This window comes from Mobula hypostoma, chromosome 17, assembly GCF_963921235.1.
Source record: "Mobula hypostoma chromosome 17, sMobHyp1.1, whole genome shotgun sequence".
In the NCBI taxonomy this organism is placed as follows: Eukaryota; Metazoa; Chordata; class Chondrichthyes; order Myliobatiformes; family Myliobatidae; genus Mobula; species Mobula hypostoma.
In genome coordinates, this window is record NC_086113.1 from 13,791,134 (window position 1) to 13,812,389 (window position 21,256).

Below are 21,256 nucleotides of genomic sequence, written 5' to 3' on the forward strand. Positions count from 1 at the left end.
GTAAACAGCACATTCACTCATTCTCTCCACCTCATATTTATTTTGCTAGTCATATCCTCAAAGAATTCCAACAAATTAATAAAACATCATTCATTTTCTTTACACAAACCTGTGCTGATTCCGTTCAATCCAATGATTCCTTTCTGGACATTCTATTATTACTAGAGAGCCCACTGTTTCCCCACCACTAATATTAAACTAATATAAGGAGAGGTTAGTATTCTCTCCCCTCTTTTTCAAATACCAAGAACATATTTTTTTACTCTAATACACAAGCCTTGAATCTACATAATTTTGAAAGATGAATACCACAGCATCCACTTTCTGTTGCTGCACCTTTCAAAACACTAGGATGTAAGAAATATTCACTTCCCTTGAAAGCTTTCATGTTTTATTGTTTGACAACATTGAAACACAGTGGATTTAATTTGGCTTTTTTAACACTGATCAACAAAGACTCCTTCTTGTCAAAATGAAAACAGATCTCTACAAAGTGATCTAAATTAATTACCAATATAAAACACAAAACAATTGATTGAATAAGTATTCACCACCTTCAAGTCAATATTTAGTAGATGCACCTTTGGCAGCAATTACAGCCTTGAGTCGGTGTGGATAGGTCTCTATCAGCTTTTCCCATCTGGACACTGCAATTTTTCCCCATTCTTTACAAAACTGCTCAAGCTCTGTCAGATTGCATGGCGATCGTGAGTGAGCAGCCCTTTTCAAGTCCAGCCACAAATTCTCAATTAGATTGAGGTCTGGACTCTGACTTGGCCTGGCCACTCCAGGACATTAACTTTGTTGTTTTTAAGCCACTCCTGAGTAGTTTTGGCTTTATGACTGGGGTCATTGTCTTGCTGAAAAACAAATCTTCTCCCAAGTTGCAGTCTCTTGCAGACTCCATCAGGTTTTCCTCCAGAATTTTGCTGCATTCATTTTACCCTCATTTTACAAGCCTTCCAGGCCCTGCTGCAGTGAAGCATCTCCACAGTATGATGCAGCCACCACCATGCTTCATGGTAGGGATGGTGTGTTTTTGATGATGTGCCGTGTTTGGCTTATGCCAAACATAGCACTTAATCTGATGGCCTAAAAGCTCAAACTTGGTTTCATCATACCATAGAACCTTCTTCCAGCTGACTTCAGAGTCTTCCACATGCCTTTTGGCAAACTCTATTTGAGATTTCATGTGAGTTTTTTTCAATTGTGGCTTTCTCTTTGCCACTGCCCCGTAATAAATACTATGACTGGTGAAGCACCCGGACAACAGTTGTTATATGTGTAGTCTCTCCAATCTCAGCCACTGAAGCTTATAACACCTTCAGAGTTATTATAGGTGTCTTGGTAACCTCCCTCACTAGTCCCCTTCTTGTGCGGTCACTCAGTTTTTGAGGATGGTCTTCTATAGGCAGATTTACAGCTGTGCCATATTCTTTCCATTTCTTGATGATTGACTTAACTGTACTAAGGATATTCAGTGACTCGGAAATTTTCTTGAATCCATCTCCTAACTTGTGCTTTTCAATAACCTTTTCGCGGAGTCGCTTGGAGTGCCTTCATGGTGTAGCTTTTGCCAGGATACTGACTCACCAGCAGATGGGACTTTCAGATACTGGTGTATTTTTACTGCAATCAATTGAAACACCTTCCCTGCACACAGTAATCTTCATTTAGCTAATTATGTGACTCCTAAAACCAATTGGAGCACCAGTGATGATTTGGTGTGTCATATTAAAGGAGGTGAATACTTATGCAATTAATTATTTTGTGTTTTGTATTTGAAATTAATTTAGATCACTTTATAGAGATCTGTTTTCACTTGAGCACAAAGAGTTTTTCTGTTGATCAGTGTCAAAAAAAGCCAAATTAAGTCCACTGTGATTTAATGTTGTAAAACAAGAAAACATGAAAATCTCCAAGGGGGGTTGAATACTTTTTATAGGCACTGTAGATCATCCTTCCTTAGGATTTATCAAAAGCAAAGCAAAAGTTTCTCGTACTAGTTTTTAAAATTTATACTTATTACTTTCATTTCTTCAATCTTGCAAGACCCTTGTTTCTATCATGGTTCTGATCATTTCTCTGAGGAAAGACAAAGTAATTGCTTAATGTCTCAAACAACAGGAATTCTGCAGATGCTAGAAATTCAAGCAACACACATCAAAGTTGCTGGTGAACGCAGCAGGCCAGGCAGCATCTGTAGGAAGAGGTGCAGCCGGCGTTTCAGGCCGAGACCCTTCGTTCACCAGCAACTTTGATGTGTGTTGCTTGAATTTCCAGCATCTGCAGAATTCCTGTTTGAAGGGTCTCGGCCTGAAACGTCGACTGCACCTCTTCCTACAGATGCTGCCTGGCCTGCTGCGTTCACCAGCAACTTTGATGTGTGTTGCTTAATGTCTCTGCTGCCTTTTCCACATTTGTCCCCTCTAGTCTTTTATACATTTTTGTATGCTCCTGAACTTGTTCTTTTATGTTTCTCGCTTATCTCTTAAATTTTGTCTTGCGCTTTTACTGATTTCTTGGTCATTTCATGGTAAATAGTAGAATTCTTCTATACCTCATACCTATTGATTTTTCTGACAATTTTCAAACTTCTTCCTTTGATTTAATTCTGTCTTTAATTTCTCTTGTCTTCCACCAATGAATTAATTTTCCTCTGGCATTTTTATGCCTGAGAGGATATCTTTACAATAATTTACACATTTCTTTTATACTCAAAGCCTGTTTGCCATAAGATTTTTCACTTTATTTTTTCTGTAATAAACCACAGACAAGCCTCCCCTCACATCTGCATATTTCCCTTTAAGGTTTAGGATCATAGTTTCAGATTAACTGTAAACACGAGAAAGTCTGCAGATGCTGGAAATCTGAAGTGGCACACACAAAATGCTGGGGGAGCTCAGCAGGTCAGGCAACATCCATGGAAATTAATAAACAGTCGATATTTCGGGCCAAGGCCCTTCTTCAGGACTGGAAAGGAAGGAGAAGGTGCCAGAATGAAAAAAGATGGTGGGGGGGGGGGATTGGACAGGAAGGAGTATAACTTGAAGGTGATAGGTGAAGTCAGGTGGGTGGAAAAGGTAAAGGGCTGGAGAGCAAGGAATTTGATAGGAGAGGAGAGTGGACCATAGGAGAAAGGAAAGGAGGAGGAATTTCGGGGGATGTGATAGGCAGGTGAAGAAGAATCAGAATCAGATTTATTATCACCGACATGTGACGTGAAATTTGTTAACTTAGCAGCAGCAGTTCAATGCAATACATAATCTAGCAGAGAGAGAAAAAAAACATAATAAATAAACAAGTAAATCAATTACGTATATTGAATTGATAATTAAAAAATGTGCAAAAACAGAAATACTGTATATTAAGAAAGTGAGGTGGTGTCCAAAGCTTCAAAGTCCATTTAGGAATCGGATGGCAGAGGGGAAGAAGCTGTTCCTGAATTGCTGAGTGTATGCCTTCAGACTTCTGTACCTCCTTCCTGATGGTAACAGTGAGAAAAGGGCATGCCCTGGGTGCTGGAGCTGTTTAAATAATGGACACTGCCTTTCTGAGACACCACTCCCTAAAGATGTCCTGGGTACTTTGTAGGCTCGTGCCCAAGATGGAGCTGACTTCTGCAGCTTCTTTCGGTGCTGTGCAGTAACCCCTTCATACCAGACAGTGATGCAGCCTGTCAGAATGCTCTGCACAGTACAACTATAGAAGTTTTTGAATGTATTTGTTGACATGCTAAATCGCATCAAACTCTTAATAAAGTATAGCTGCTGTCTTGCCTTCTTTATGACTGCATCAATATGTTGGGACCAGTTCAGATCCTTAGAGATCTTGACACCCAGGAACTTGAAGCTGCTCACTCTCTCCACTTCTGATCCCTCTGTGAGGATTGGTATGTGTTCCTTTGTCTTACCCTTCCCGAAGTCCACAATCAGCTCTTTCGTCTTACTGACGTTGAGTGCCAGGTTGTTGCTGCGACACCACTCCACTAGTTGGCATATCTCACTCCTGTATGCCCTCTCGTCACCACCTGAGGTATAGATAGGGTGAGTGCATACAGTCTTTTCACCACAGATTGCTAGCTGTCATTAGTTTAGGGTGAAAACTGAAATATTTAATGGGAATCTGAGGGATCCTGCTTCATTCAGAGGGTAGCGGAATGAGCTGCCAGTGGAAATGTTAGATGTAAGTTCAATTTTAACATTTTAATGACGCTTGGATGGGGTGTGGATGGCGATGATCTAGGTGCAGGTAGGTGTGGCTAGACTGAAGACCAGGCTAGCATGGATTAGATGGGCCAAAGGGCTTGTTTCTGTGCTGTAGTGCTTGATGACTATATGTCTGTATGCACTCCAGCCTATCTGTAAGATAGAACTGCATGTTTAAAAGCGATTTGAGAAACAGGTCATTAACAGGTGATGTGAATTAAAGTATTTTGTATTATTAAACTGATTTTAATCTGCATTAATGTTTTTTCCAAATTTTAAGGAAAAATTACAAAAGTGTGTTTAAAAATGCTATATATAGGCCTTTAAACTGAAAACAAAAACTAAATAAAGTAGAATAGGTTCAGTAAGAGGAAACAAAGGAAAAGAAAAGACCAGGTGAGAGGTAATACTGTGGATAACGATAAGCCACCTATAACACAAAAGAAGTGTGTGTGTAAAATGATAAGGGTATTATGACAACTCATTTCAAAGTAGCCACTTAATCTGAATGCACAAAGCATTCATAACAAAATCGATTAATGGATGGCATGAACAGAGATAAATAGATATAATCTTACAGTCATTACAGGAACATAATGGGAAAATGACCAAAGCCGGAAGATGCATTTTCTATGGTATTTGACTGTTCAGAAAGATTAAGGAAATGGATAAAGAGCTGGCTTAGCTTTGATAACTCTGAAATGAGAAATAACCGAAAAAAAGAATCACTGCTGGGATGGTGATTATGCAGTTGGTCAGGGTATCAATGAATGCAGAGCTTGTAATAAAGGTATTGCTAAAAGCATGAGCAATGTTAATTTTAGCTTGAAAAGTTAGCAAAGTTGTCTGAAGGACACCCCTAATGCCATGTTTCAGATCCAATGGAAGAATAAACAATTTTTACAAATGATCATATTTGATGGTACAGGATTAATTAGTAGAAGATTGTTGGGAGAGGTATGGTGGGCTCTGCTCCAGGTGCAGGTCAATGAGACTTGGCAGAATGCCCATTTGGCATGGACTAGTCAGGCTAAAAGGTCTGTTTCTATGCTGTAGTGCTCTATGACTTTCAGATCAGTTTGGAAAGAGTGATCATAACACAATAGAATTTAAAATTCAGTGTCAGAATGACCAAACCAAAATTGGGGCCTTACTCAAAATGTGATTTGACCAGAGTGAATTGAATTAAATTGACTTTATTACTTACATCCTTCATATACATGAGGAGTAAAAATCTTTACATTACGTCTCTGTCTAACTGTGCAATATGCAATTTATAGTAATCTATAATAAATAGTATGTACAACAGGACAGTCAATATAACATAGAAAAACAATTGTATCAGCATGAATTAATCAGTCTGATGGCCTGGTAGAAGAAGCTGTCCTGGCTTTTATGCTGTGGTACCGTTTCTCAGATGGTAGCAGCTGGAACAGTTTGTGGTTGGGGTGACTCAGACCCAGTGATCCTTCGAGCCCTTTTTACACACCTGCCTTGGTAAATGTCCTGAATAGTGGGAAGTTCACATACCAGGCGGTGATACAGCTAGTCAGGATGCTCTCAATTGTGCCCCTGTAGGAAGTCCTTAGGACTTGAGAACTTCTTCAACCATCTGAGGTGAAAGAGGCGCTGTTGTGCTTTTTTCACCACACAGTCGGTATGTGCAGACCACGTGAGATCCTTGGTGATGTGTATGCTGAGGAACTTAAAGCTGTTCACCTTCTCAATCCCAGATCCAATGATGTCAATAGGGGTTAGCCTGTCTCCAGTCCTCTTGTAGTCCACCACCAGCTCCTTTGCTTTTGCGACACTGAGGGAGAGGTTGTTTTCGTGACACCACTGTGTCAGGGTGATGACTTCTTCTCTGTAGGCTGCCTCGATATTGTTTGAGATTAGGCCAATCAATGTAGTATCAGTTGCAAATTTAATTAGCACATTGGAGCTGTGGGTGGTGACACAGTCATTGGTGTACAGAGAGTAAAGGAGGGAGCTTAGGACACAGCCCTGAGGGTCAGAGGGGAAGAGATGAGGAAGCCCACTCTTACCACCTGCCAGCGATCTGACAGGAAGTCCAGGATCGAGCTGGACAAGGCAGGGTGAAGGCCGAGGTCTCTGAGCTTCTTGTCAAGCCTGGAGGGTATTATGGTGTTGAATGCTGAGCTGTAGTTCAAGAACAGCATCCTCACATAAGCATCCTCCTTCTCCAGATGTGTCCTAGGACGGTGTGTAGAGCTGTGGCTATTGCACCATCTGTTGATTGGTTCTGTCGGTAGGCGAATTGTAAGGGGTCCAGTGTGGGTGGCAGCATGCTGTAGATGTAGTCCTTGACCAGTCACTTGCATTTGCTTACTATTGAGGTGAGTGCAACAGGATGCCGGTCGTTTAGACATGTGACCCTGGATTGAAGATAAGCAATTGCAATATTTAAAGAAATATTTAATTATATTATAAAGCGGAATACCATTGAGGAATAAAGACTGTCTAGGAAAGGGAATGCATTAGTGGCTAACTGAAGCACTTCTGGATAGTATTAGATTGAAAGGAAATGTTTCAATTGTTGCAATGAAAATTAGTAAGCTTGAGTAGAAAAAAAGTCTTAGATATTAGCAAAGGATGACTAAAAATTCTTTGAGGGAGAAAAAGAATATAACATTAGAAAAGCACTATTATTAAAGAAGGAAAAAAACCCATAAAATCATGGGCCAGTTGAACTGCCATCAGGAAGAAGGTACAGGACTCACACCGCCAGGTTAAGGAATGATTATTACACTCATCCATCAGGCTCCTGCGCCAGAGGGAACAAATTCACTCAATTTCACTTGCCCCATCATTGAACTGTTCCCCCAACTCATGGACTCACTCTCAAGGGTCTTCATCTCAAATTCTCAATATTCATTGTTTGTTTGTTTGTTTATTTATTTATTTCTCTTTTGTGTGCGCACAGTTTGTTGTCTTCTACACATTTGTTTTTGTCTGTCCTTTTGAGTGCGATCTTTCATTGGTTCCGTTGTGTCTTTTTGATGTATTGTGTTTGCCCGCAAGAAAACAAATCTAGGTGACATAGATGTACTTCGATCATTAATTTACTTTGAACTTAACTGTCATGGAGAAAATGCTGAAATTTATCATTGAGACAGTAGGAATAGGACATTTAAAATGTTTACATAGTGTCAAACAGTTTCACATTCATAAAACCATTAATTCTCATTGAGGATGTGACTAACATTTGGGTGGCATGGTAGATTAGAGGTTCACATGATGCTATTAGAGCAGTGACCCGGGTTAACTTCCATTGCTGTCTGTAAGGGGTTTGTATGTTCTCCCCAGGACCACATAGATTTTCCCTGGGTGCTCTGGTTTCCTCACACATTCTAAAGATTTATGGGTTACTCTGTTAACATGGGTATAATGGAGGGTGTGGACTCATCGGTATGGAAGGGCCTGTTACTTTGCTGTATCTCTAAATAAAAATAAAAAATAAATATCAGGGTAGATAAAAAGGAACGAGTAGATATTATGCATTTGGAATAAGGGATCTGATATGGTGCTAAATCAATTCCCTACAATGTAAGGATTCATAGTATTGAGGATCATATAGTAATATGATTAGAAGATCGACTGACAGAAAAGGAAATTAATTTTGTTGTTTGGGGTTGGCTATTAATATGCATATCTGAGGCTGTGGCTGAAAGCTTCATGGATCATATGAGGAAATTGAAGGTTATGACGATTCAAAGGAAAATGGATTTTACACAAGGATCAGGTCATCATTGGTTTTATTGAATAATCAATTCAGATTTATTTATTTATCTCATCTGTATTGAGACGTACAGTGAAATGCTTTGTTTGTATTAAAAACAACACAATCTAAGGATGTTTTTTGGGGGGGGGCAGCCCACAAGTGTCGCCACAGATTCTCGTGACAACATAACAGCAGAACAACAAAAGCAACAACACCATAACAACAACAAAACAAAACAGCAAAACAAGCCCCTTTCCTCCCTCCCATCCAGGGTATCACTCATTCACCCAGACAGGCTTTCAAGGCCTTTGACCTTCCCAATAGACTTATAGAATTAGGGCTACGGTTATCAGGCTTTGACACCTGGACTTGCCTACTTTGCTTTCAAACTTCGGGCTTTGATCTTCGATATTAACCAAAGGGCTCTTTGATGACAGCATCCCATCATTTGTATCCGAATCTATCATCATCATAGGTGGGAAAGCAACTTCTGAAGAGGACATTGGAAATAGAAGGAGGGATATGACAGGTTGAGTGAGTAGACAAAAAGATGGCAGATGGGGTATAATGTGAGGAATTGTGAAGGTAATCATTTTGATAGGAATAATTGAAAAAACAGATTAGTTGGGTAAGAAAACCGAACATTTTTTTAGAGCAACACACACAAAGTGCTGGAGGAACTCAGCAGGCCAGGCAGCATCTATGGAAAAGAGCATAGATTCATTTATATTCATAATCAGAACCAGAATCTGGTTTATTATCGCCAGCATGTGTCCTGAAATTTTTTTAACTTGGCATCGGCAGTTCAATGCAATACATAATATAGAAGAAGAGGAAAAAAAATAAATAAGTAAATCAATTACGGTATATGTATATTGAATAGATTAAAAATTGTGCAAAAACAGAAATAATATATATTAAAAAAGTGAGGTAGTGTTCACGGGTTCAATGTCCACTTAGGAATTGGTTGGCAGAGGGGAAGAAGCTGTTCCTGAATCGCTGAGTGTGTGCCTTCAGGCTACCTGATTGTAACAGTGAGAAAAGAGCATTCCCTGGGTGCTGGATGTGCAGTAGCCCTCCCATACCAGACAGTGATGCAGCCTGTCAGAATGCTCTCCACGGTTCATCTATAGAAGTTTTTGAGTGTATTTGTTGACATGCCAAATCTCTTCTAACTCCTAATGAAGTATAGCTGCTGTCTTGCCTTCTTCATAACTGCATCGATACGTTGGAACTAGGTTAGATCCTCAGAGATCTTGACATCCAGGAACTTGAAGCTGCTCGCTCTCTCCACTTCTGTTCCCTCTATGAGGATTGGTATGTGTTCCTTTGTCTTACCTTTCTGAAATCCACCATCAGCTCTCTTGTCTTACTGACATTGAGTGCCAGGTTGTTGCTGCGACACCACTTCACTAGTTGGCATATCTCACTCCTGTACACCCGTTCACCTCCATCTGAGATTCTACCAACAATGGTGGTATCATCAGCAAATTTATAGATGTAAACATAACACCATTAGCGTTCAAGAAATAAAGCAGTTATAGCAAGCAATTGAGATGTTAAAAAGAATATTGTACCTTAAGGCACTTCCTCTTAAACATCCATTAAACATAAACAACTGCCCAGGGCCTTGGTGAGATCAGATCCTGGAGTATTACATAAAGTTTGGAATCCTAATTTTGGAAAGGATACACCTGAAGTGAGGGTATTTCTTCTCCATGGATGGAGAATTTAGATCTAGAAGGCATAGGATCAGCATGAAAGAAATAGAATGAGAACTTTTTCTTTAAGTCCCGTGAACATTTGAAACTCATTCCAAAATACAGTGGCCATTAAGCAAATTCAGGTCTGAGATTTTAGAATTATGGGTCAGTGGCCAAGACCACTGTTTAATAGTGGATCAGGTTAAAGGGGCCAAACGGTGTTATGCTGCTTAAATTTCTTATATTTTTATAAGCAGCTTGATTCAGCTGGTTCATGGCTGTTTTCAAACTTGGTGATATACAAATTAGCTGGAGCAGACAATTGTATTGACTTTATGGCAAAAAACACTTAAAGTTGAGCATACCTTTTTGATTGTTTCTGGCAACTCTACCCAATTGTGTAAATGTATTAATCTATATGGTTGCAGTGTTGGATTATTCACAATACTTCCTCTCTTTATTATAACTTTAAAATAACTAAGTTGTTTTAAGTCTTCTGATCACAAAATTAAAAATGAAAGCTGTATATGTACTATTGTAAATTTTCGGTATCCTGAAATTATACTTGGTTGTATTTAGATTGAAGAAGGTGGACTTGTCCGTCATCCTCCATGGAAACTGAAAGTTATCCAGCTGTTTGAGACTCAGAGAGTAAGACATGGAATGATGACTTTAGGACCCAGTGGAGCTGGAAAGACCACTTGCATCCACACATTGATGAAAGCTATGACTGGTAAAGTGGAAACGTTTAATGTGTCAATTAAATCTTTGAGTGATTCTTAATTCTAGATAAAATGTATTTTACATATGCACTAAAATATTGGACTTGCTGAGGAGACTATTTTTGGACTGAAATATAAGATAAGAATCCTAAATTGTACCTGGTATAAACTTGTAAGAACTGCATTACATCAAAGATGTAAAATGGGCAGAATTACAATGGGAACCATCTCAATGATACCCTGACTATTGCAATCAAGGTATTCTAACCTTGTAAAGATCTTTCATTAGTTCATTTATTAATTACTTCTAGCATTTATGGAAAAGTTGGCTTCATAGTGGAGTCAGCAGTTAAGGCCCATTCCCAATTTTCCAAGAAAAGATACTCCCACAATGCTGCCAGTTGAAAATTTTAGGATTTTGACCCAGTCAAAATGTAAGAGTCGTAATATACTTCCATTTGAGGAAAGACATAATTCTTGATAAGGAATTTGTAGTCTGGGGTGGTGAAACATGCCCAGGATGGCACACACGGATACTTTGTTGGCATATGGCATTCAGTGCTTCCCTTTGATTTTAAAAACCCCACCCATAATAAAAAGATACATAATGATTTTCTTTACTGCCAAATGAAACAGTGAATGATTTTTTACAACCTGAAGGCAGTGAGATATTTTCACAGGAAAATTCTCACGCCAACTTATTAGCAGCTGGACAGTTGCAAGAGCATGTGTTTTTGGGTGATACGTTTTGATATCCTAGCAGACTTGGTGTACACATCACTATTTGAACACAGACCATAGAAATTTACAGCACATTACAGGCCCTTCGGCCCACAATGTTGTGCCGACCATGTAACCTACTCTAGAAACTGCCCAGAATTTTCCTAGTGCATAGTTCTCTATTTTTCTCAGCTCGATATACCCAAGAGGCTTTTAAAAGACCCTATTGTATTCACTTCCACCACTGCCGCTGGCAGTGCATCCCACGCACCCACCACTCTCTGAGTGAAAAACTTATCCCTGACATCCCCTCGGTACCTATTTCCAAGCACCTTAAAACTATGCCCCCTTGTGTCAACCATTTCAGTCCTGGCAAACAGCCCCTGGCTATCCACATGATCAATGCCCTTCATCATCTCGTACACCTCTATCAGGTCACCTCTCATCCTCCATCCCTCCAAGGAGTAAAGGCCAGATACACTCAACCTATTCTCATAAGGTACGCCCTCCAAGCCAGGCAACATCCTTGTAAATCTCCTCTGCACTCTCTCTATAGTATCCACATCCTTCCTGTAGTGAGGTGACCAGAACTGAACACAGTAAGTGGGGTCTGACGAAGGTCTTGTATAGCTGTAACATGATCACATGGCTCTTGAACTCAATCCCATGGTTAATGAATGCCAACTCACCATATCCAGAACACCCTCAACCTTTGTGTCATCAGCAAACTTACTAACTCACCCTTCTACTTCTTCATCCAGGTCATTTATAAAAATCACAAAGAGGAGGGGTCCCAGAACAGATCCCTGTGGAACACCACTGGTCACTGACCTCCATGCAGAATATGAACCATCGACAACCACCCTTTGCCTTCAGTGATCCACAAAGCAAGGTCTCCTTGGATCCCATGCCTCCTTACTTTCTGAATGAGCCTTGCATAAGGAATCTTATCAAATTCCTTACTGAAATCCATATACACTACATTCATTGCTCTATCTTCATCAATTTGTTTTGTTACATCCTCGAAAAATTCAACCAGGTTTGTAAAGCATGACCTGCCCTTGACAAAGCCATGCTGACTATCCCTAATCAGATTATATCTCTCCAAATGCTCATAAATCCTGCCTCCCAGGATCTTCTCCAACAACTTACCCACCACTGAAGTCAGATCCATTGGTCTATAATTTCCTAGGTTATCTCTATTCCCTTTCTTGAACAAGGGAACAACATTTGCAACCCTCCAATCCTCCAGTACTTCTCCCGTCCCTATAGATGATTCAAAGATCATCACAAGAGGCTCAGCAATCTCCTCCCTCGCTTCCCACACTGGCCTGGGGTATATCTCATCTGGTTCTGGTGACTTATTTAACTTAATGCTTTTCAAAGCTCCAGCACATCCTCTTTCTTTCAAAAGCTCCAGCACATCCTCTTCTTGGTTAGTAAACAATTAAAATCACAGTACAATTTAGTAATGATGTGATTTTTCGATTACCTGTTTAAAAGATTAATAATAATTTTAACAGGTTTTCTAAGGTGCTTCAGTTATTTTAATCTGTCTCTGTTATACTTCTACTAATACCAAAACAATAAGTACATGTAAATATGCAGCAGGGCTCATCCTTTTTCCTTAAGAAAAAGTCCATAATTATTGTTACTAGTTCATTAATCAGAGATAATCTCTGCACAAAATTACCATGACATGCAAGATAACTTTTTAGAAGATTATTGTCAATTTGGGCAAATTTCAAAAAGGTTCACCAACCTTTTGTAGTCCATGGCGTTCTGAGGCACTTGCTCTCCTTGGCCTTCTGGGAGATACCTCTAGGTACGAGAGTACTACAGTTCTTGTTGAAAATGGCATAAGCTGCAATAACTGTGCCAGTAGAGGAATGAGAACTTTGGCTGGTAGACTGTTTTTATCCTGGCTGATGTCAAGCTGCTTGAATGCAGTTAGACCTGCACATTTCCAGGCATATAGAGTGCGATATATTCCTGATTGTTGTTTTGTAGATTATGGAAAGGCTTTGAGGCGACAGGACGTGTGCTTGCTCTGTCTTTCTGTAATAATTGGCAGAACTGATCTGGGCTCTACTTCTAAAATCCTGCCAGTTCTCAATAAACCTTTTCTCCCTTTTAATCTCAAACAAGTTCAATGATCCAGCCACAGCAGAGAATGGAACAAAGATTCATGACATCTTGGAGAAGCAATTTAAATTGCCCGTGCCTTGTTATGGTACTGTGCTCCCAATTTTAGATTCTACCATTAAAGAAAACACCTTCACAGTAATCTACCTTGTTAAGTCTCAGACATTCACGTTTACCAGTACGATGTTATACCTCTAAACTCCAAAAGCCACAAGTTGTTAACCTTGTTGTCTTAAATCAAATCACTGAATCCCAGGAATCACCCCTATGTATTGTCTTTGAGTTGCCCCTAGTGAAAGTATATCTCTTGTTAGATAGAGACTAAGAATGTACTCCAGGTATTGTGTTGTCAACAAACTGTGCAGTTCTGGAAGGCATCTTTGCAAGAAAAGCCTCCATTCCATTTGCTATCTTAGGTACTTGCACCTGCATGCTGAATCATGCATAACAGTCTGCAATTACATTATGTTATTTCTGTCCATTCAAACAGTATTCTACTTTTCTATTCTTGATAATCTGCCTTGTATGCTTCTACATTATACACTATCTTCCAATTTTTTTTTCAATATCCTTTTGGAGACATTTTCCATCCTTGATTTTGTGTTTGTGTGTGAGTCTTGATCACCCTGGTACTTTACTGAATAAACCGCCAGTAGCTCAGTGTGGAGCTGCAAGTGTTTTCTGGCAATTTCTAGCCCTCTGCAAACAACTACATTGAATCTCATAGCAAAAATAAATTGCAAATGCTATAAAAATGAAACAAAAGCACATAGAAAATTTATGTTCAATCCCTTCATCTCCCACTCCAAGCACTTTATACTTTCCACATTCAATGGATCATTATCAGTAAATGGACAGGAAGCCCTGGGAATTTCAGAAGATAATTTTTTTTTCCTATTATGCAACATGTTTAAATTTTTGTGAGAATTTCAGAAGTCAGTCAGAATGAGGGATCAAATGCATGTTACTCCTTTTAATTATAAGCAATAGATTTTGAATTATGACCATACTAATGTAAGATATTACTTTTCTATTTGGTTGGAACATTTAAATGAAATTGACACCTTGATGTTGATGAGCCCTGCATGAGTTTTAATCCAAAAATATTAATGGAAGGGAAATGATATATGCAGCAGTATGAGCACAGCACAAATTGTTCATGTTTTGATTGCACAAAATTCTGCGATATGAGAATTAATTGTAAAATGAATGGCAAACGGAAGAATCCCTCTATCTCTCTTTGTGAGAGTGAGTGAGAGCATGTCGGCCCCCGAGATGGGGGGCTTGGAGGATCAACGCAGAACATTGTAAGGTCAGAACTATGAGTCCACTCTCGTTATTGCAGGCACTCTCTCTCCTTCGCTGGTGAGAGGGAGCCTGTCTGAGATACCAAAGTGCTGGGTCATGGACTGTAATTTTGATGGACTCCAGATCAAGGTCTCTTTGGTGGGGGGTTTGCTATTGCTTACACGGTGGGGGATGGGGGGGTCAGTGCTTCTGCTGGCGCAAGTAGGGGGAGGGTACGGGTCAATACACCTGCTACTGCTTATGTCATGGGACGAGAAGGGGGCTTTGGGGTTCTGATGTTTCCATCATTCATTCATTCTTTTCTTGTTTCGTGGATGTCTGTGAATCAGTTTGTATACTGTATATATTCTCTGATATTAAATTGAAGCATTTGAACTCTTAAAAAAAAAAGTGTACCCTGAATACTAGAATAGGAGTGTTATTTATGTTTGATCACTAATCGTCTCCTTTTACAGATTGTGGTCAACCACACCGCGAGATGAGAATGAATCCAAAAGCCATCACTGCATCACAGATGTTTGGTCGGCTGGATGTAGCTACAAATGACTGGACAGATGGTATATTTTCAACTTTATGGAGAAAAACTCTGAGAGCAAAGAAGGGTAAGAAAGCAATGATAGTACAGTAAGTGCAGGAGACAAAAACATTAATTTTTTTAAGCTCATGCACTTGTAATTCTCTATGTCACTTGGTTCCTTGACAGCCCATTAATGGAAATAGCAGTTTACCTAACTCACAATATTACACGTGATCAAATCTATGTATTTTTCATTTAGAAACTTGTTTTAAAATGTGGCCAGCAGTATGGATTGTCAACAAGCAATAGATACTTGTGGATTCAGAACCAAGATGTATCCATATTATCCTCAGATGAGGGAGTATTATCAAAGAGACAAGAAATCCAGTTGTCCAGGCAGTCAAACACATATTTGATATCTCTGCATAGCTAAAATTTAAGAAGTCTTTGTGTTCTTGGAATTTTTTAAACTGCAAATTATGGGGCGGCATGGTAGCAAAGCAGTAACATATCACTTTGCAGTGCCAGTGATCACTGATCAGGGTTCAATTACACCCACTGTCTGTAAGGAATTTGTAAGTTCTCCCCATGACTGTGTGGTTTTCTCCCCCATAGTCCAAAGATGTATGTTGAGAATCGATAAGATGTGGGCGTGTTATATTGGCACTGGAAGTGTGGTGACATTTGCATGCTGCCCCCAGCTCAATCCTCACTGATTTGATTTGACACAAATGACGTATTTCACATATTTAATGTGCTTGTGACAAATAAAGCTAATTTTTATCTTCAAAGTAGAGGCAGAAGAGCTGAGCCACACCACATGGAGCTCGCTTGCTCGGAGAGATCCGTATTATGTTGCCTGAAGAGAAGCTTTGTTAGCTTGCCGATAGGAGATAGCTAGTGTGACCATGAGTGGCACAGGCAGCCCACGACTTTCTCTGCATGCAGTTTGGTGTATGTGATAATATGTTTGCATTGTCTGTGCAAATGTTTGGGCCCATTTAAAGTTTTAGACATACCTTATCATTCACACACACTCTGGAACTGGAGTTAACCTGAGCATGCCAAAGGAACAAAGGGATGTGCATGTCTGGAAGAGGCTTCTGTAGATTCTGAAGAGCTGCAGGATTCACAGAAAAAGGAGCATGTCTACTCATTGGCCATTCTCCATAGAATATATTTATGCGATGAATTGCTTTTAATATTAGGTTTGTTAAAGGATATTCTATTCACACCTTTTAAAAGGATTCTGAATTGTTGGTGATGAAAGTGTTGTGGTGTTGGCATTAATGTTTATTGCAAGCAGCATGAACAAAATTCAATTAATGTGAAGTGTTTCTGTAATTTTAAAAGCAGAGATGTATACTGAGGTTGTGTTCGATTGAGTGCTGCAAGGCAGCGAGGCAGTAAGAAATGTGGTATGGTCGATAAGTAGGCGATAATAGATAAAGATTATCTTGTTTGTGTCAAACCAGGCAGCCAGCTGAAAGTGTGGCATTTCTTTACTTTGCTCTATTAAACTAAGATAAGTTACACTTTCTGAATTAAGTGAGTCGAATCTTAACTGCTGTTTGAAATGTTGATTTTGCTGTGAAATAAAGATTATTGATTAGTTATCCTGTTTTCCTGTACTTAAGTGCTCCCTCTAAGTACAAATTAGAGATTGACGAAGTGCAAATGTAAAAGACATGAGTATCTTGTTTAGGTTACGTGACAATTTCATAATAACCCTCCTCAGTAAACATAGTATTGCAATAAACATCATTCTGGATCAGTGCTTGTGAAATCAGTCAGTCCAGAGTTCAAGGAAGTTTCCATTGTTGATTTGAAATTGGAAAGCAACTAGTATTATTATCCATCATAGTGTGTCCTTTAAGGTGCTTGGGAGCGGGCCACAAATCATATTTGGCAAACTTCCAAGATCTGCCACCTTCACCAGCTTGGACAATGGAAGCATCACTATCTTGTTTTACCTCAAAGAAGTGCACCATTCGGATGTACATTGCGGTTCCATCATTGTTGCCGGGTTAGAATTCTGCCACTCCCTATGTACTCCTGTAGAAGTATCACTATTTCATGTGGATTCAATTGATCAAGAAGAATTTCTCTCCGCCGCTCACCAGCCCCTCCCCTTCCTTTCTTCACTGCCAACTTGCTTCTTTAAGGGTAGCTACGAAAGTATAAAAAATGTTGGTCGTGCATTCATATTCTAAAGAATAATTTTTAAATTCCATTTTTCCTGGATCAAAAAGAGAAGGTAGGCTAATTGGACGACTCTAGGATCACATAGTGTGGATACACCACAGACATGGATGGTCTTCTGACTAGTATAATTGGTTTCCTTATAGACACTATTTCAAATTAAAATGAATGAAAACATGGTAGAAATCACAACAATAAATGCTGGATGGTTTCTCCAAAGGAATGCAGTATAGAGTATACTTAACTGATTGATTCCAAGATTGAAAGTACATTTATTATCAAAGTACGTAAACAGTACTCAACCCTGAGATTTGCCCTCCTGCAGGCATCCACAAAACAAAGAAACACCATGGAACCCATTCAAAGAAAACATCAAACACCCAATGTGCAAATAAAACCAAATCACACAAACAGCAAAAAGCAAGCGAATAACACACAAAATATTAAACATCAAGCTGCAGAGTCCTGGAAACTCTAGGAGTGCTCAGTTTAGTTCAGCTTAGCACTGTGTAAGAGTGCAGGCTGTGGAGCCAGCCCGTGCCAAAGCACCCCAATCAGATTGTGCAAAAGTAGCAAAAATAAACAGAAACGCAGGACCTTCGAAAATGGGTCCACAGCCATGAGCCGTGCCAATCAAACCTTCCAGTGTGAGGAAGACTCCTGTAACTTCCTCCAACAGCAGTGAGGGAGAGGGAGAGCAATCATATGAGGCAGACAGCATGGAACACCTGCTCACCTTCCGCTCTCATCCTCGACAATTTCAATCTTGCTGGACATCTTAATTGGTGAGGAATAGTGGACCCCATCATGGGTTTGCACTCCGCCTTTAGGCTGCACTTTCTGCTCTCAACCTTGCTGAATTTCCCTGGAGACAGCAAAAGCACCAGATCATCCAGTCGGCCCAAAAACACATAATCAGAACGTAAATTACAGGCTTCAATCACGGGCATTTTAGTAGTAGAAGCAAATTTAATGGGAGAAGTAGTTTTGTGAACTCTCCAGAATATTGCTATTGGTTGCTGGTGCTGTAAATAAAATCAGTCAGTGATTTATAGCAATGTGTTAACCTGGTTTGATAGGTGGTGGAATTACCTACTCATCTCCACTATTTATGGGAATGACCACATGCAGTCTAGATTATCTCACTTCTATGAGAGGAATATTATTCTTTCATCTATAAGCTGTCTTAATATTTTTATCTTGCTATATATTGATTTTTAAAGGTCAATTACTGGTATTTTGAAATATTGGAATCAAATTTCTGTATCATACTTTCAAACATCTTGTGTAAATGAAGGGAATGGAAATATCTTATATTGATTCACCCTTTGCTCATTGATATTTCTTAAGTCTTAGAAGCCATGATGCTGTTTGCCTTCTATGCATCAACACAGCTTTTCATTGATTGAGAGAAAGAGCATTTGCACATCAACACCTCCGGCCTAGCACAAAAACGTGGGCTATCAGGCAGCAATTATTCCTGTCCTCCTCTTTGTTTCTGAGATCTGGACTGCCTATAGACTGCCACCACCAAAGCGCTCATCATAAAATGCTCCAAATTCACTGGGAGAATATGCAAACCATTGTCGGTGTCTTTTCCCAGCCAACATCCCTAGCACTGGGGCTCTAGTTACACTCATTTGGCTTTGTTGGGAAAGCTACGTTTGTGTGCCCAATGCCATATGCCTGGAACACACACTATTTTGAGTTCCAAAAATGGATGCCCTAGCACCATGCCATATAGACAGTGGAAATGTTCAAAGCTTCCTCTGAAGAAATGCAACATCTCAATTGACATCCTGTGAATCTTTGCTCATGACCACTGGGGAAAAAAGAGACAGAGCAAACAGGATGATGTTGGAAGTTTCGAGTTCATGCATAGGATGCACATGCAGAATCCCCATATCAGCTGAAGAAGGAGTGCTCCACCTCAAACTACCCATCCGCTCCACAGGCACCCTCTGCCCATTTGTGGAAGAGACTATAATTCTCATATTAGCCTCATAATCAAAAAAAATGAGGTCAAAGCATCTTTCACCCCAATCATTGACATTAAAACAGCTAAACTGACCCTATACTTGATCAATATTTTGTGGAACCTGCAAAACCAGCTCATTGTCATTTGCGTGTGCCGTGTCATATGACACAGGTGATCATGGTCTTCCGTCTGTCTTTAATATCTCCTTCATGCTGTTGTTCGTATTCCTTTCTCTATCCTTGGCCATGATTGTTCTTGGCAATTTTTTCTACAAAAGTGGTTTGCCATTGCCTTCTTCTGGACAATGTCTGTACAAGACGGGAGACCTAGCCATTATCAATATTCTTTAGAGATTGCCTAGTGTCAGTGGTTGCATAACCAGGACTTGTGATGTGCACCAGCTGCTCATATGACCACCCACCACCTGCTCCATGGCTTCACTTGATCATGATTGGGGGGCTAAGCAGGTGCTGCACCTTGCCCCAGGGTGACCTGCAGACTAGCGGAGGGAAGGAGGCCTTATACTTCCTTTGGTAGAGACATATCTCCACCCCACCACCAGCAAAAGGAACTACAGTTCAAAAGCTTTGTAGCAATATGGATATTGCGGGACATTCCGTAGAATTAAAAAAGTTCAATTTCTTTTAAACTTTAGGGCTAGTAATCAACTTTTGTCAATTCAAATCAATTTTTGAAGTGTATGTAATTGAAAAGAGTCATAGAACAGTACAGCACAGAAGCAGACCATTTGGCCCATCTAGTATGTGCTGAACCATTTAAGCTGCCTACTCCCATCAATCTGCACCCTGACCATAGCCCTTCATATGCCTACATGTACCTATCAATACTTCTCTCAAATTTTGAAATCGAGCTCGCATACACCACTTGTGCTGGCAGCTTGTTCCACACTCTCACAACCCTCTGAATGAAGGAGTTTTCCCTTATGTTCCCCTTAAACTTTTCACATTTCACCCTTAACCTATGATATCTTTTTATAGTCCTACCCAACCTCAGTGGAAAAAGCCTGCTTGCATTTACCCTATCTATGCCCCTCATAATTTTGTATATCTCCATCAAATGTCCCCTCAATCTTCTATGTTCCAAGGAATAGATACATTACAGTGTCACTGCAGCATTACAAGTACACAGATATACAAATATTACCTCAAACAGTCTAACAGGAGGGGGTCATCACTTCTTCGGCTATAGGTTGATTCATTATAGAGCCTAATGGCCGAGGGTAAGAATGACCTCATATAGTGCTGTTTGGAGCAGCACAGTTATCTTGGTCTATACTAAAAGTGCTCCTCTGTTCAGCTAAGGTGGCATGCAGAAGGTGAGAAACATTGTCCAGAGTTCCCAGGATCTTCCGTGGAGTCCTTTGTTCTACCACAGCTTCCAGTTTGACTCCTATAACAGAGCCAGCCTTTCTAATCAGTTTATTGAGCCTATTGGCATCACCCGTGTTGATGTCATTGCCCTAGCACATACCGTAAATTCCGGTGTATAAGCTGAGAATTTGGCCCTAAATTTTGGTCCTAAAATTAGAGGGTTGGCTTATACAGAGGGTGCCAACTTTGGGAAAACGAATACACGGAAGGCCGTCATATTTATTGGCTGTTTTTGAGTCAAGTACAAAAGAAAATACAAACGCTTATGAAATCTACACAAAAGATCTACAAAACACGTTCTGTTTCTCAATTTACTTGTAAACACTGTTGTCGTCAAATGTTCAGAGCTTGAAACTCTCACACTCTTCATTACCTGAATCTTCGAAAATCGCGTCCCATTCTTTGGCAGTCACCATATCACCATAAGGATTGTCAATTTTTTCTTCGACATTGTCATTTGCAGCTTTACTGGCTGCCAAATCTCCATCGTCTTCTTCCCAAAGCAAATGATTTTCAGTGCCATCCAAAGCATTGCTGATGCTGCACTTCCTGAAGACCTTCACAACGCATTTGGCCTTCATTTCCTCCCACGATTGCACTACCCACTCGCAAACTGTAGC

At 39.9% G+C, this 21,256-nt stretch overlaps 1 protein-coding gene across 1 annotated transcript in view; it reads left to right on the forward strand.

Annotated features, from left to right (window-relative positions):
* The window catches only part of dnah5 (dynein, axonemal, heavy chain 5), a 249,007-nt gene that overhangs the window by 130,409 nt on the left and 97,342 nt on the right, over positions 1-21,256 (forward strand). The window contains exons 41-42 of the mRNA XM_063069583.1: positions 10,233-10,386; positions 15,004-15,150. Of these exons, the coding sequence (XP_062925653.1) occupies positions 10,233-10,386; positions 15,004-15,150 (301 nt within the window). The remainder of the gene's footprint in view (positions 1-10,232; positions 10,387-15,003; positions 15,151-21,256) is intronic.